This window comes from Tenrec ecaudatus, chromosome 12 (genome assembly GCF_050624435.1).
Source record: "Tenrec ecaudatus isolate mTenEca1 chromosome 12, mTenEca1.hap1, whole genome shotgun sequence".
NCBI lineage: Eukaryota > Metazoa > Chordata > Mammalia > Afrosoricida > Tenrecidae > Tenrec > Tenrec ecaudatus.
This window is the reverse complement of record NC_134541.1, coordinates 21,159,628-21,174,612: the sequence shown is the minus strand read 5'-3', so window position 1 is coordinate 21,174,612 and position 14,985 is coordinate 21,159,628. Positions and strand designations below refer to the sequence as shown.

Here is a 14,985-nt window from a genome sequence, read left to right as displayed (position 1 = left end):
TTACTAATAAACTTTGGTCTCTGTACACTTTTTTTTTATACAAGTGAAAGCACAGAATATTTGTCCCTTTTAATTGTATATTTTTTACTCAGTCGTGCCTTTCAGATCCATTCACACTGTTTCAAGTATCAGGGCTTCCTTTCGCTTGATGCGAAACTACTCCATGCTGTATAATACCACGTTTTGTTTTTCCATCCATGTCCTGGTGGGCATTTATATTATTTCCACTTTACTATCGTGAATTGTTCTGCAATGAAAATTGGTATGCAAGCCTCTATTTGAGACTCTGCTTTTAAGTCTTTTGGAGGCTTTAGAAACTTCATGATATTAAAAGATAATTGGATTTTTCCTTAAACCGTAGCCTTCCTTATTGACTATGTAGTGGAATTACTGGGTTGTCTGCCTCGAGTCTGGTATTGGTAAAGAGTATTGAAAATACTGAGGTCTACCAGAAGAAGAAACAAATATGCCTTGGAAGAAGTATACCAGTCCTCAGAATTGAGGATGATGAGACTTTTGTCTTAATGTTCTTCAGCCATAGCAGGAGAGACCAGTCCCTTAAAAAGGACATCATCTTTTGTAGAGTTACAAGTTCAGTGAAAAAGAAGATCATCAAGGAGGGGGGTTGATAGTAATGGTGCTCACATAGCCACGATTGTGAGGATTTTGCAAGATCAGGCAGTGTTCCTTCTGTGCTGAATTGGCTTACTGTGAGTCAGAGATGACACTACAGTACCTAACAATTACTGCATAGGAAAGAGGTTTAAAAAAATTTTAGAAAACGAAATCATCCTTTAATTCCCTTTTTTCCCCGATGAATGCTTTAAAGCCCCTCATATTTCCCTCTTTAATTGATTATTCCATATTGGATATGATTGCTGGAGTTTTGACAGTGTTTTAAATCTGGTTCTTACATATGGATGGAGTCCATTGTCTTCCCAGAACACCAGTGAGCTGAGGAGGTCTTATTGTCCCGTTTGTTGTGCTTGGGTGGCTTAGAGTCCATTCTGACTCTTAATGGCCTTGTGTACAACAGAAAGAAGTATTTGACCATCCTCACAGATGTTCTTCAGTTTATTGTTGTAGCCCCTGTGTTAATCCATTTGTTTGAGAGTCTTTTTCTTACCCAAATCCTTTTCTAGGGACTGCTCTCTCCTGACAAGTTATCCATAGTACGTGAGATGACGCCTGGCCATCCTTGTTTCTGAGGAGCACTCTGGTTGTGCTTTATACGACATACCTGTTGTTCTTGTGTCAATCCATGTTCTTCACCAGCACCATAGTCCAAATGCCTCCATGTTTCTTGAGTCTTCCTTATTCCTTGTCTAACTTTCACATACATGAGGTGGTTGAAAATATCATCATTTTGCGCAGGTGAACCTTAGTCCTTAAAGTAACATCCTTGCTTTTTCCAGCAGATTTACCCAAGGCAATGCATCCTTGAATCTTTTCAGTGCTGCTCATTGATGGTGGATTGAAGCAAGATGAAATCCTTGAAAATTTCCATCTTTTCTCCTTGTTCATATTACCTATTGATCCAGTTGAGGGTTTGGTGTTCTTTACATCGATTTGCGAACTGTACTAAGTCTGCAGCTTTCATCCTCATCAGCCAGTACCTCATGTCCTCGCTTTTCACAAGCTAAGTTCTGTCATCTGTACATTTCAAGTCGTCAATAAGCTTTTCTCTATTTGCTCAGCATACAGATTGAATAAGTATGGGGATAGGATGCAACCCTGACACACACCTTTCCCAATTTTCAACCAGTCAATATCTCTTTGTTCTGTTCACTACACTGCCTTTTGATCCATGTCTAAGTTCTACATGAGCACAATGAATTGTTCTGGAATTCTCATCACGGCTAACCAGTTTGTTGAGCAAAACCTCTTTCTTGAGTTTTCTGTTTTCAGTCAAGATGCATAGGATGTCAGCCATCATAATCAGTTATTACATGTCCACTATTTTAACCTGAATTTCTGACAGTTTCTTGTCCGTGTCCTGCTGCCACCTTTGTTGGAATTCTTCAGCAAACTTTTCTTGTATTTGATGAATGGATACTGTTCTTTAATTTGTGCATTTGATGGGTCACTTTTCTATGGAATGCATACAAATAGGGATCTCTTCCAGTCAGTTGGCCAGGTAGCTGTTTTCTGAATTAATTAGCATAGACAAGTGCTCCCAGTGCTTCAACAGCTTGTTGACACATCTCAGTGGGTAGTCCATTAATTCCCAGTGCCTTGTTTTAGGCTAATGCTTTCAGTGCCATTTGTATTTCTTCAGTACCATTGGTACTTGCCCATATGCTACCTCCCGAAATGGTGGAATGGCAACCAGTTCTTTTGCTTCGATGACTGTATATTCTTTCTTTAACCCCCCCCCTTTTCTGGTCAAGGAGGCTTATTAGGGAAGTTAATAGTAAGGATACTATTGGTCTTCTCAACCAGCAGCCAAGTCTCTCAATGGTTGTGAGCCTCTCAACCACATGATAGCCACATCCTTCCCTTCCACGTCTTTATCTCTCAGCCATGTGGTCCCTTAGCCTTTGCCTCCATAGACCAGGAAGCCAGTTGTCCTCTCACTCTTTCTGTCCCACAGTTGCATATTCTTAGTCTGAAGATGGTGCCCCGTAGTCTCTGAGCCCACAGTCTGTGATGCATATGGTCTCAGCAGCCTCCACCACTTCAGACCGAGATCATGCTCTTCCACGATTCTTTGTTTCTTAAGCTGCTGCTGCTTCAACAATGGCTCATCCATATTAGCTAGGGGAATTGTAACGAGAACTGACCACTATTTATTATTGAAATTTTCTTGAGTTCTTCCAGTTTAAGATATTCTGAGAGTGTTTTTACCTTCCTGAATTTCTAACTATGCCTTTACATATTTCATTATAATATTTTGACTTTACCTTCTGGAGCTGCCCCTTGACATTTTCTGTTTCGCTCATTTCTTACACTTGCCTTAGCTACTCTGTGATCAAGAACAAGTTTCAGGGCCTCTTCTGACGTTCACTTTGGTCTTTGCATTCTTTCTGGCCTTTTTCATGAGCTTTTGTTCCCTTCATGTATGATCTTAATGTCATCCCACACCCCATCAGGTCTTCTGTCATTAGAGTTCAAATATATTTTCTTCAGCTTCAACCTGAACTTGCATATGAGCACTTGATGGTCTATTCACAGTCACCCCTGGCCTCGTTTTAGTTGACGAGCCTTCTCCATGTCTGTTCTCTCACACAGATTAAGTCAGAATTATTTCGGTGAGAAATCTTACAGTTACCTGTTTATGTTGTTGAAAAAGGTACTTGTTATGAACAGATCATTGGTCTTGCAAAATTCTATCGTGATCTCCAGCTTCGTTTCTCTCACCAAGACCATATTTTCCAACCTTTGTTCCTTCCAACTTTTGCATTCTAATCACTGCTAGTTATCACTGCTTCTTGATTGTATGTTTGCTCCATTTCAGACTAAAGACATTGGTAAAATTCTTAAATTTTTTCATCACTATCTTCAGTGATTGGGTGTAAATTCAAATAATATTTGTATTGGCTGGATTTGCTTGTATGCACATAGACAACATTGTATTTGATGATCTAGAAATGTCCTTTTTGGCAATGAGTGCAACACTATTCCTCTTGATTGTGTAATGCCCAGTAGATAGTAAACAATATGGTTGTTTTGATTCAAAATGCTAATGACAGTTATTTTTAGCTCGCTTAACACCTAGGAAGTCAATCTTTTGCATTCCATTTCATTTTTTACTATTTTTAATTTTCCTAGATTCATACTTCATACACTGAAAGCTCAGTTACTAATAAATGTTTGCAGATGTTTTTTCTCTTTTGAGGAATGCCCTATCAGCAAATGAAGTTCTTGAAGGCTTTCTTCTACCCAAGTCATTATAGTCAACTCTATTTTGAGAGGGCAGCTCTTCCTCGCATATTTTGAGTGCCTTCTAACCCTATATCTTCTAACCCTATCTATATCTGGCAATGCTCTGCTGCTAGTCATGAGGATTTTAGTATTTGACCATGTTCCTTTGCTATCTATAAGGTTGCCACTGGCTAATTCCTCTGAAATGGACACCTTCTTTGTAGTCCTTCTCGTTCCTTCTTTGTAGTCTGTTTTTACTCTGAAAGCTCTGCCAAAATCTGGTCTCTTTGGGTGATCCTGCTTGTATTTGAAATACTAATCACATAGCTTCCAGCGTCATAGCAACACATAAGCCACCACAGTATGACAAACTTGGCAGTCAAGTGGTGAGGTTCTGTCACTTCATTGGTTATGATCTCAATATTTGGGGAGCATTCACTAACCAAAGTCATTGTACCTTTTCAAGGTGGGAAGAAGAGCGCTATCCTGAAGGCATCAAGTGGAAATTTCTAGAACATAAAGGTCCAGTATTTGCTCCACCATATGAGCCTCTTCCAGAGGCTGTCAAGTTTTACTATGATGGTGAGTTGTCCCACAGTTGTCCAGTTTGGGGTTAATCTAAGAATATGCTCTGTTGAGGGTGAAGACAAGGAATGATCTTTTACTATCTCCCTCTTGTTTCGCTCTTCACGGCCTGTGTAGCGTTTCAAAGGTGGTGAGAAAGGAGCTTGTCATGTCCTGGCTGCATAGTCCAAACCAGTGCTATGGGACTGATGACATGTGGTTTGGAAACTGAGCACGTGTATCTGAATTTCATTTACAGAGAACTGATCTTTGCATTGCAGTTCATTAGAAAAGTTTTGCTTGAATAGAGTGTTGGGTGTGTGTCCCCCTTTCCCTTCTGTGCTTTCAAGGTTCACCAGAGTGGATCTGAACTCATTCACTATCTGTGGAGTGGGATTAAGTGATTGTGAAATACATGGTATGCTAATCAAGCTTAGAGATGCACTGGGCTGAAAAGCATCACTGGTAAACTTTAAAAGAGCATCTTCTTATCCACCAACAATGGTCTCTTGGTCATGTCTATAGATGTAGGTTTTTGGTTATACTGAAGGACTGGGTTACCAAAGGAGGGAACTGCTTAACCTGACAAACTGAAACTCCTTCTTTTAAGTTACATGCTTATGTAAATGTGCTATGTTCAGCTGGATCAGATCCAGCAGTGGATCTCACTGACTTACTGTCTCGGGACTTTTGCAGTTCATAGCCTCAACTAACAACCACATCGATATTTTGACCCGTGTTGACCAGAAAGTACAAGACAGAATCGGCTCTCAACGCAGGACACTTAATGCAGCCTCAAATATTATTCAAGCCAAACCTTCTGTGTTAGTCTGGGTTGACTAGAGAAACTCATGGACACTGATGTGTGTATAAGAGCTTTATATATAAGAGCACTTGAACATTGAGGAAAAAGTCCCAGCCCAGTGCAGATTAAGTCCATAAGTCCGATAGTAGCCCATATGTCCACCAATCTATAAATTCCTCTTCAGACTCAAGAAACACATGCAATGATGCCAAATGCAGGACAATCACAAACCAGTGGGTGGAAAGTCTTATGGATCCGGTGGCAGTGTAAGTATCTCAGTACTGGCAGGGGTCTCCGTGGTTCCTCCAGCTCAGGGAACTAGCGTAGTTCCATGTGTCTTCTCAGTTGCAATGTCTTGCATAGAGTGGAGAGAGAGCGAGCGAGAGAGTGAGATATGGTATCTCCGCCTCCAAGGAGGAATACCAGAGTTCCCAGAATTCTCAGGAGAAAGCCATGCCCCACAGAAGCCACATTGACCATGATCTGATTGACAGGCTAGAATCCACCCCTTCACTCTTAATCCTCTCACATGGACCATTGATTTTATAACTACCATAGATTTAATGTTGCTTGGATCCACAATCAATGCTCTTGGAAGCAACAGTCAAGAAATCATAGGGCACATTGCATTGGGCAAGTTTTACAAGACCTCTCTAAAATGTTCAAAAGCAAAGATGTCATATTGAAGACAGGTGCACCTGACCCAGCTATTGTGTTTTTAATCATCTCATATGCACATGTAAACTAGACATTGAAAAAGGCAGACTGATGTATTTAGACTATGATGTTGGCGAAGCTTATTGAAATACCATAAACTTCCAAAAGACCCAATAAATCTGTCTTGCAAGAAGTGTAGCCAGAATGGGTTCTCCACATGGCTCCTCCAGCTCCAAGGTTCCATCCAATATGCCTCCATGTGACTGGTTGTATGGGAATGAGTGTGTATCTTGCCTCCACTCCAGCGAGCTGTTTATCTCCTTAGCACCTCCAGATGAGGTCATCAAACTGTAGCCTAATTGACAGGCTAAACTCCACCCCGTCACTCTTTAAGTATCAAGTTGTCAACAGATTATGTAACTAACACAACTTTTAAGAGAAAGAACCTAGAACCTTGAGTCTTGGAAGAGTGCCTCGTGTGGGCTGAGCAGGGGCTTTACAAAGCTCAACTAGCAACCCCTCACTGAGAGCCACAGTGACAGCGGGACAAACCCTCACTGAGAGCCACAGTGACAGCGGGACAAACCCTCACCGAGAGCCACAGTGACAGCGGGACAAACCCTCACCGAGAGCCACAGTGACAGCGGGACAAACCCTCACCGAGAGCCACAGTGACAGCGGGACAAACCCTCACCGAGAGCCACAGTGACAGCGGGACAAACCCTCACCGAGAGCCACAGTGACAGCGGGGCAAACCCTCACCGAGAGCCACAGTGACAGTGGGGCAAACCCTCACCGAGAGCCACAGTGACAGCGGGGCAAACCCTCACTGAGAGCCACAGTGACAGCGGGACAAACCCTCACTGAGAGCAACAGTGACAGCGGGGCAAACCCTCACCGAGAGCCACAGTGACAGCAGGGCAAACCCTCACCAAGAGCCACAGTGACAGCGGGGCAAACCCTCACTGAGCCACAGTGACAGCGGGACAAACCCTCACTGAGAGCCACAGTGACAGCGGGGCAAACTCTCACTGAGAGCCACAGTGACAGCGGGGCAAACCCTCAGAGCCACAGTGACGGCAGGACAAACCTCACTGAGAGCCACAGTGACAGCGGGAACGCAGGATTCCATATCTTGGGCTTCCCTCCCTGACTTTTCAAGATGGAACAGTTGCTGAGCTGGTTTTTCTCCTAAACTGTACCCTAGTACTAACGTATTAGCGGCTCCTGCTCCGGGACTTCATTTCTTGGGGCTTCTGACTTTGAATACTAAGTTTGCAGGAAGCCAAGTCAAATTTGGTTGATGACAGTAGCTGCTGACTCTGGGGAAGGGAATTCCCACATTTCTTTAGAGCTTGCCAGGGCAGGAAGCCTACAGTATGGACTGGCTGAGGCAGTGGGTTGCTGCCACTTCCCAGGACCTCCAATTCTCAGCTCTTACTCACCAGTTCCCTGGAACTTTAAGTCATTTGCCATTTTGCTGCAGGGAGGCATCATTTCGTGTTTACGCGCCTCTAAAACAAGAGTTAAAAAAAAAAAATCCTCCACCTGCAGAAATCAAAAAACTGCCCCCCTTCCCCCAAACTGCTGATACTTGGTTTAGTTTACACCAAATGGACCCAGGAACGGTTAGCATTTTTCTTTTATATATTTTTAATAGTTATGCAATTAATGCATTCCTTTATATTGGAAGTATGTAACAATTTTACTCTTAACTTTGGTCCAGAAGAGTGAAGGAGTTCTGAGTAACTTTCGGAAACTCAAAAGTAGCTCAAAACGTCTCTTTCAAAGGCAGGAGCGTCAGGGCATGTAGAGGGGGATCGTTGCGCCACCTGTTGGTCTTTTAAGTTATGACTTGAAAGGATGCACTTTGTGCTACAATTCCCAGAATCCCTAGTTTGGCATGCTAGCTCACCAACTACCCTACCATAAGATGAAATGTCTTCAGAGTTTTGAAATGAGCACTTTTCTGGTTACACCTTGCTTTTATAGGCTGCAATTGAGAAACTTTTGGTCAGTTATGAATACCTATGTAATAATTACAGTATTGGAATTATAGCGGTAGAATTCAATATTTCATTTCATTTTGAATATAGCCAAAAGTCATTATCATCATTATTATTAGTATTGCATGGAGTTGTTCCAGATGTAAAGTTGGATTTTCATGCAGGGAGAAAAAGGAAATTGGCCCTAAGAGTACTGTTAAAGATACTCTACTTGAAAAGTGGATTCAATTCCTAAGTACTTTTCCTTTACGGCTTTGTGAGCTGGTTGAGGCACACAGAGCCTTCGGTCCCATGCAGATGATCCTTTCCAGTTAGCGCTTGCATTGGGTGACACCGGGCTCCTTTAGAACAGCTCTAGCATAAACAGCCCTCCCTGTGCTCCACATGGGCCCACTGCCCTAAAAGACATGGCCTTGCAAGCCCTTCTTCTCCAGCAGCAAGCCCACGCTCTGACGGCTGCCCGTTCCTGCTTGTTGAGTGCGTTTCCAACAAACTTTTCCAGGTGATTCCTTTGCTGTTTGTCGCAACCACATTTTTAGAGTAGCAGGGCTCTAGAGGTAGGTCTTACTAATTAGGCTCTGCCTGTGGGAAGTTTGGGCCTGGCTGCAATGGCCATCTGTTTTCATTCATCGAGCACCCACCTAACTTTTAAGAAGAAAGATGTCTTTTTTTTTGGCCTGTAATTTCTTTCTTCTAATCCCTGCCCTATCCCTCCCCTTCTGCATAGGATGGAGAATGCTTAGTGTAGCATTGGCAGGAGACTCTGAGGATTTGAATTTTAAAAACCATTGAAGAGGTGTAAGGGAACTTGCTTACTGGACAAAGGAGGAGTTGCTGGGCCTCCCTCAGGTTATTGTTGCCCTGATCAGGCACTTGGGAACAATTTACTGGCAGTCTCCAGAGAATGACCTAGGTAAATAACTACTAGAGGAATGGATGTAGAGGAAACCAGTGTGTTGTCCCTCTTAGTGTGTCGCCAGACCTTGCTTTGCCTTCTGTAGGAAGGTGAGGAAGCAATCTGCAGAGCTTGTTACTGGTGTGTAGAGCCTGAGAACTGCACCTAACTTTCTGAACCACTCTTCCTCTAGGTAAAGTCATGAAGCTGAGCCCCAAAGCCGAAGAAGTAGCTACATTCTTTGCAAAAATGCTCGACCATGAATATACGACTAAGGAAATATTTAGGAAAAATTTCTTTAAAGACTGGAGAAAGGTATTATAGCTGATACATTAGTATTTTAGCATCTTGCAAGAATGTTGACCGAGTACTAAGTACTAAGCTATAATTTTGCCTCCATATCCCTGATGTCAAAATTTGGATTTTATGAATTTTATGGTATTAGCAGTTTATCTTTTTTCTGTTTGTGTGTTGTATTATAGAGGATTTATATTCTGGTGGAATGCCTATCTTATTTCCCCCTCACATGGTGTTGGTTTTTATTGTGGTTGTGTGCCTTCAAGTCACTTCATTTCTTAGCGTCAGTGGAAGACTGTAGAGCTGCTCATAGGGTTTCCTAGGCTGTCATCTGCTCAGAGCAAATCACCAAGTCTTTTCTGCTGTCAAGCAGTCAAACGTTTCAACCATTGGGGCCCCACAGCTCCTTCGTATGGCTGTGCAAAACAAACCTCAGCTCCCGTTGAGCAAAGGGAGGTTTGTCTCTACAGGTCTGCCTCCTGCTGCTGCTGTTACATAGAGAGAGGCTAATCTGATGTCCCATTCTCTATGGATTCTTGGTTATTTATGTGAGGTACTTCGTTGCTATAGCTGTGTAGCTGATTTCAGAACATTCCCAATATCATTCCTGATTTTAATCATGGTAGATAGAGGCCAAGTTGACGTTTATTTTCTGAACTTGTTAATGCAAGTAAAGTTTAATGAGTAAGCTAAGGTGACGTTTCTATGTATAGGGCCTGTTCTCCTGTACCTTCAGTGGTGCCCAGTCATCGTTCTTAAGCTGCGATACTCATCTTTTGGACTTTGTGGTTGTGTGCTAGGGAGCCCAAGAAGCTACATAAGAATCTTTTTGGGGAGATATGATTTGAAACATAATTTATAGTAAATAAGTATTCTATGAAAGTCCAAAGCAATAATTTTTTTTCTTCCAAAAACCACACACCAATCCAGACACCTAGAGAAAGGATGCTTCATGTAATTGCAAAGAAACAGAGAGACTTAGACTATCAACCATTTTTAATTACCATTCCTTCCCACTTTAAATAGTCTCTTAAACTTAATAAATACTATGTCATCAAATTGTACAGCATTCTTAGTGTCCTTTTCTAAATGGCTATCACTATTAATATAAACTGTTTCCAAAGCAGACATCCCCTTTCCTACTCCTGGTTGCTATTTTTGGTTACTGTATATTTGCTTCTTTCACACAAGAAACAATGCGTTACTGCCCTTCTGCCCAGCATGCTGCATCTCAGGTTCATCAGTGTTGGGCCATCATCAGAACTTCACTTCTCTCTTCAATCATCCTGTGTACACCATATTTTGCCTATCCGTTCACTTTGATAGACATTTTAGTTTTCCCAACTTTCTGACTCTTCTGAAAAATTCTGTGACGAATTTCACTGTACAGGTTTGTTTGTGCTCCTGCCTTCACGGCTTCTGGGTCGACACCTAGCATTGGGACTGCTGGTTTATAGGACAATTCTTGTTCCTTTTGTTGTTGTTGTTGTAACGTTTCCCCCTTTCCTATTCTGGCTAGGAAATGACTAATGAAGAGAAGAATATCATCACCAACTTAAGCAAATGTGATTTCAACCAGATGAGCCAGTATTTCAAAGCCCAGTCAGAAGCACGGAAACAGATGAGCAAAGAAGAAAAACTGGTATCTAAGACTTTTTTAAGCCTCGGGGGGATTTTGGACTTGTGATTGGTTATCTTATTTTCTCTTGGTATTTACATGTACAATTTTATATCACTCTATACTAAATATTTGGGATTTCAGCTTGGTAACATTTTAAGTGTTCTTAATTAGTTTTCACTTAGACTGAAAACTGAATAGTGTTTTGTTAAATGGCTAAATATAAAAACCCTGGTGCTCTACTGATGTAGAAACCAACTACTAATTCCAATAATACATAGTATTTAAGGACGGGCAGCTCTGCCCTAAGTGGCTGCTGGTTGCTAAGAAGTAAACCAAGTCAACTTGTACTAACCATGCACTTCCCTGTCTTGATCTGCTTTATTTTACTCTGGAATTCAGCCTTGCTCCTCCACCTCCATCTTCCAGCCTGATCATTTTCTCTGTCAGGAGCTATCTATCACATTATACCAAACAGGAAACCTCAATGCCAGTTGATCAAGGAAAATCTGGCCCTCTGCAGGTTCTTATAAATGGACTGCTTGTTAGTGTAAATAAAGTTTTATTGGAAACAACCACACCCATCTGTTTACACTGGTGACTGCTTTCATCTTTCATACAACAGCAACGGGGTGAGCAATGCCCCTAAGCATAAATATTTTCTCTCCTGAAGTGCTGACACCTTGAACCACAGAAATCCAGACTAGAATCTCATTTTCTTAAAATGGGTGAACAAGTTAAAGACTAAGCAATTTTTGTACTTCCAAGAACTGTGGTTTCAGTATTTTAAAGGGCTTAATACATGCTTGCTTTATGTTTCATTGTGTGGTAGCACCCACTCAGCTTGGTTTTAAAATTAATGATAGGACCCTGGTGGCATAGTGGTTACATGTTGCATAAAGTCAGTTGTTTGAAACCGCCTGCTGCTCCTTGAGAGAAAGAAGAGGCTTTCTGCTCCATATAAAGAGTTGCAGTCTTGGAAACCCATAGGGGCATTTCTGCCCTGTGCTATAGGGTCACTGTGAGTCAACGTCGACTTGATGGCCGTGAGCTTGAAGTTGATAGGAATGATAGTTGTCTCTGACTTTGCTCTCTCAGTGTTATCTCCAGGATCACAAGCTACTGAAATTTGGTGTTTTTACTTTATAGTGTTTTTAAACTTAACTTTGTTCTTGGAATAATGACTCTAAAGGTAAAACCATTTGCTATAGAGTCAGTTATGACTCCTGGTGATCTCATGTGTCAGAGGGGAACTCTGACCAACCCACAGGCTTCTAAATGGTGGGTTTTATCAAGTAGCTCATGAGGCCTTTCTTTAAGGCCCCTCTGACTGGACTCCGCCTTTCATGGGTACACATTTAACTGTTGGCACTGCTAGGGACTCTTGGCATATCACCTTGGGAGAGCCCCTATCAAGGACTCCTGCTTCCAGAAAGTCCTGAGTCTTCCCACCCACAAAAGAAGCTCACTTACATCCTCATGGTCATGGAATACATTCTGACTTACAGCAACACAATAGGACAGAGTAGAACTGCCCCTTTGGGTTTCCCAGAGGACTATAACTCTGTGGGAGGCCTCTGTCTTCTGAGGAGCAACTGATGAGTTCCAACTGCTGACCCTGCGCCCTCAGAGCGCCTTCCATAAAGCAGTATGACTTTATGAAATTGAATCTGGAAATAAAAAAAGTCAATAGAAGGTAAAAAAAAAAGCCCCAAATCCTTTTTATTTGTCCTCTGGCTCAAGAATTACAAAGTGTGCTATATGTACATACCCATTTACTTGGGAAAGAATCTGACGGGTTCATCGTATGAAACTTGATAACCCATGTGAAATAAATAAACCGTGTTCCACTGAATGCATCTGAAGCCAACTAGAAAAACCTATCAGAGACTTCTGTTAGACATCAACCCCCCACCCCCACCCCATCTCTCTATTAATCAAAGGGCATACATCCTTTAAGATTTTGGTCTCTAATTCAAGTCCATCTTTTTCAGACTTTTGGGGGGATTTTAATGTCAGTTCAAGGGGAAAATCCACCAGAACATTCCTTTATTTCAATTATTTTGTAAGTGACTTTAGACCTTTCTCTACCATGACCTGTTCCTCCTCCCAAAAGAGAAACTATGTCAACATACCCAGCAATTTGAATGTATTTTGAGTACTTCATTGTTATCTTCCAGAAAATCAAAGAGGAAAATGAAAAATTACTGAAAGAATATGGCTTCTGTATTATGGATAACCACAAAGAAAGAATTGCCAATTTCAAGATAGAGCCTCCTGGGCTTTTCCGAGGCCGGGGTAACCACCCCAAGATGGGCATGCTGAAGAGAAGGATCATGCCAGAGGACATAATCATCAACTGTAGCAAGTGCGTGCACAGCCCATCCTGTGGGCGGGCAGAGGGTTTCCTGGTTGTTAGTGATAGGTCCACATAGAGGAGTGGGGGGGGGGGCATTTTGGAGTATAACAATGTTTCTAGGTGTATGTTTCCAACTGTTGAAGAGAGGAATCTTATCAAATATAGTCCTAGCAGATTTGGCCACGGAAGGCAGAATGGTTTAACCCACCCCCTTTTGTATTTCCACAGAGATGCCAAGGTTCCTTCACCTCCCCCAGGACATAAGTGGAAAGAGGTCCGGCATGATAATAAGGTTACTTGGCTGGTCTCCTGGACAGAGAACATCCAGGGATCTATTAAGTACATTATGCTGAACCCAAGTTCACGAATCAAGGTAAAGTAATGACTCCAGATTCATAACCCTTCCTGGAGCTGATACCGTTTTGTTGAAATGCAATGTTCTCACCATCTGAGTTCACTTAGTCAAACTAGAAATCCTCACCAAAAGGAGGACCATGTACTTTGCAGGTAGCATTTCTGGTTCGCAAGGCACTATCAGATTGTTACTTTATGTTGTCAGCTTATTATTCACAGAACATATGTTGTACCAGGGGTTCTTTTGGTAGTAAGCAAGACAGATGGTCTCCTGCCCTCATTTATTGTTTATCATCCAGTTGTCAGAATGTGATGGAAGAGTGTAGTACGTGTATCCTAGTCTGACAGTGCTCTTCCTCCCCATTCCTGGCCCTGAACAAAGGAATGCCTTTACTTTGTATCAGGAGTAAAGATAGTCTGGTCTGATTTCACCAGGACCTAGGTAGGTATATGAAAAGGCTTTAAAACGTTTATGTGGTAATTCCATTTTTTCACGAACTTTTCACAGTCCACTTCTATCGGTGAGTATATTGTATAGCTCTGTTCAGTAACCATTTTATTTATACTGTTAATGAAAGGGAAAACTCCCCTTCTCAATCAAACTTCCTTCAGACATACCATGGAAGGCTGAATTAAAACAACCACCTGCACAACCAAACTCACTTCCATCAAGTCAATTCTGGCTCATAAAGGGAAAACTTTATGTCCGTTTCCTGTCTTTCTATTTCTGCACCAGTAACCTTTATTATTGCTTGATATAAAGTCTAACAATTGATAGGCTAACTTTCTTCATATTTGTGTTTGATTTCTTTGTCTTGGATTTCTTAACCCTCTTGCTCAATACGAATTTTAGGATCTAGTTGCCAAGAGCATAAAGGTAGAATGTCATCGCAAGCTTGATGATGACAAACTTACTGGGACTAAAAGGACCGACATTCGAGCAACAGAGCTTAAAAATTTTAATTTTTAATTCAATAAAAGTTCCTTTTAAGTAATCAAGAAAAAAAAAACAAGCAAGTTGTAAACTGGGAGGAAATATATTTGCATGAAGCTCACCTGGGAAAAGAGAGCTCCTCAGAGCTCTTGTCGTACGCATTTTCCCTGCCAGGCAAGTATCCAGCAACTTACTCTGAGTTAGTTCACACAGTGGGCTTCGCCTGGGAAGGTTCTCTCTAGTCACGGTGAATTTTTTTTTTTCATGAAAATGTAGTTGTGCTTGCTCTTTATTTTTTGTGATGGTGGATTTAAGAGAACAGTGAGGCTGTGAATTTTTGTTTCATGCTCAAGAAAGATGCCATAGAAACTGTTGTGAAGTTGAGAACACAGCTTACAAGGACAGGCTATGGGAAAGACTCAGTGTGTGAGTGGTTTTCTCATGACAAACCTCATTCTGGACATCTGTCACTTCCAGAACAGATGAGAATTTCAACAAAATGTGTGCATTTTCACGCAAAGATAACTTAAGCTTGACGGTGGACCATTGAAGAGATGGGGAAGTTATCTGGACTGTCTTGGAGCTCAGTTCAGTGAATTTTGACAGAAGATTTGGGAATGGGAAGGGTGGCT

The 14,985-nt window shown here is 41.8% G+C and overlaps 1 protein-coding gene across 1 annotated transcript in view; it reads left to right on the top strand.

Annotated features, from left to right (window-relative positions):
• The window catches only part of TOP1 (DNA topoisomerase I), a 90,025-nt gene that overhangs the window by 57,614 nt on the left and 17,426 nt on the right, over positions 1-14,985 (top strand). Inside the window, exons 10-14 of the mRNA XM_075528749.1 lie at positions 4,331-4,446; positions 8,985-9,106; positions 10,608-10,730; positions 12,887-13,074; positions 13,294-13,438. Of these exons, the coding sequence (XP_075384864.1) occupies positions 4,331-4,446; positions 8,985-9,106; positions 10,608-10,730; positions 12,887-13,074; positions 13,294-13,438 (694 nt within the window). The remainder of the gene's footprint in view (positions 1-4,330; positions 4,447-8,984; positions 9,107-10,607; positions 10,731-12,886; positions 13,075-13,293; positions 13,439-14,985) is intronic.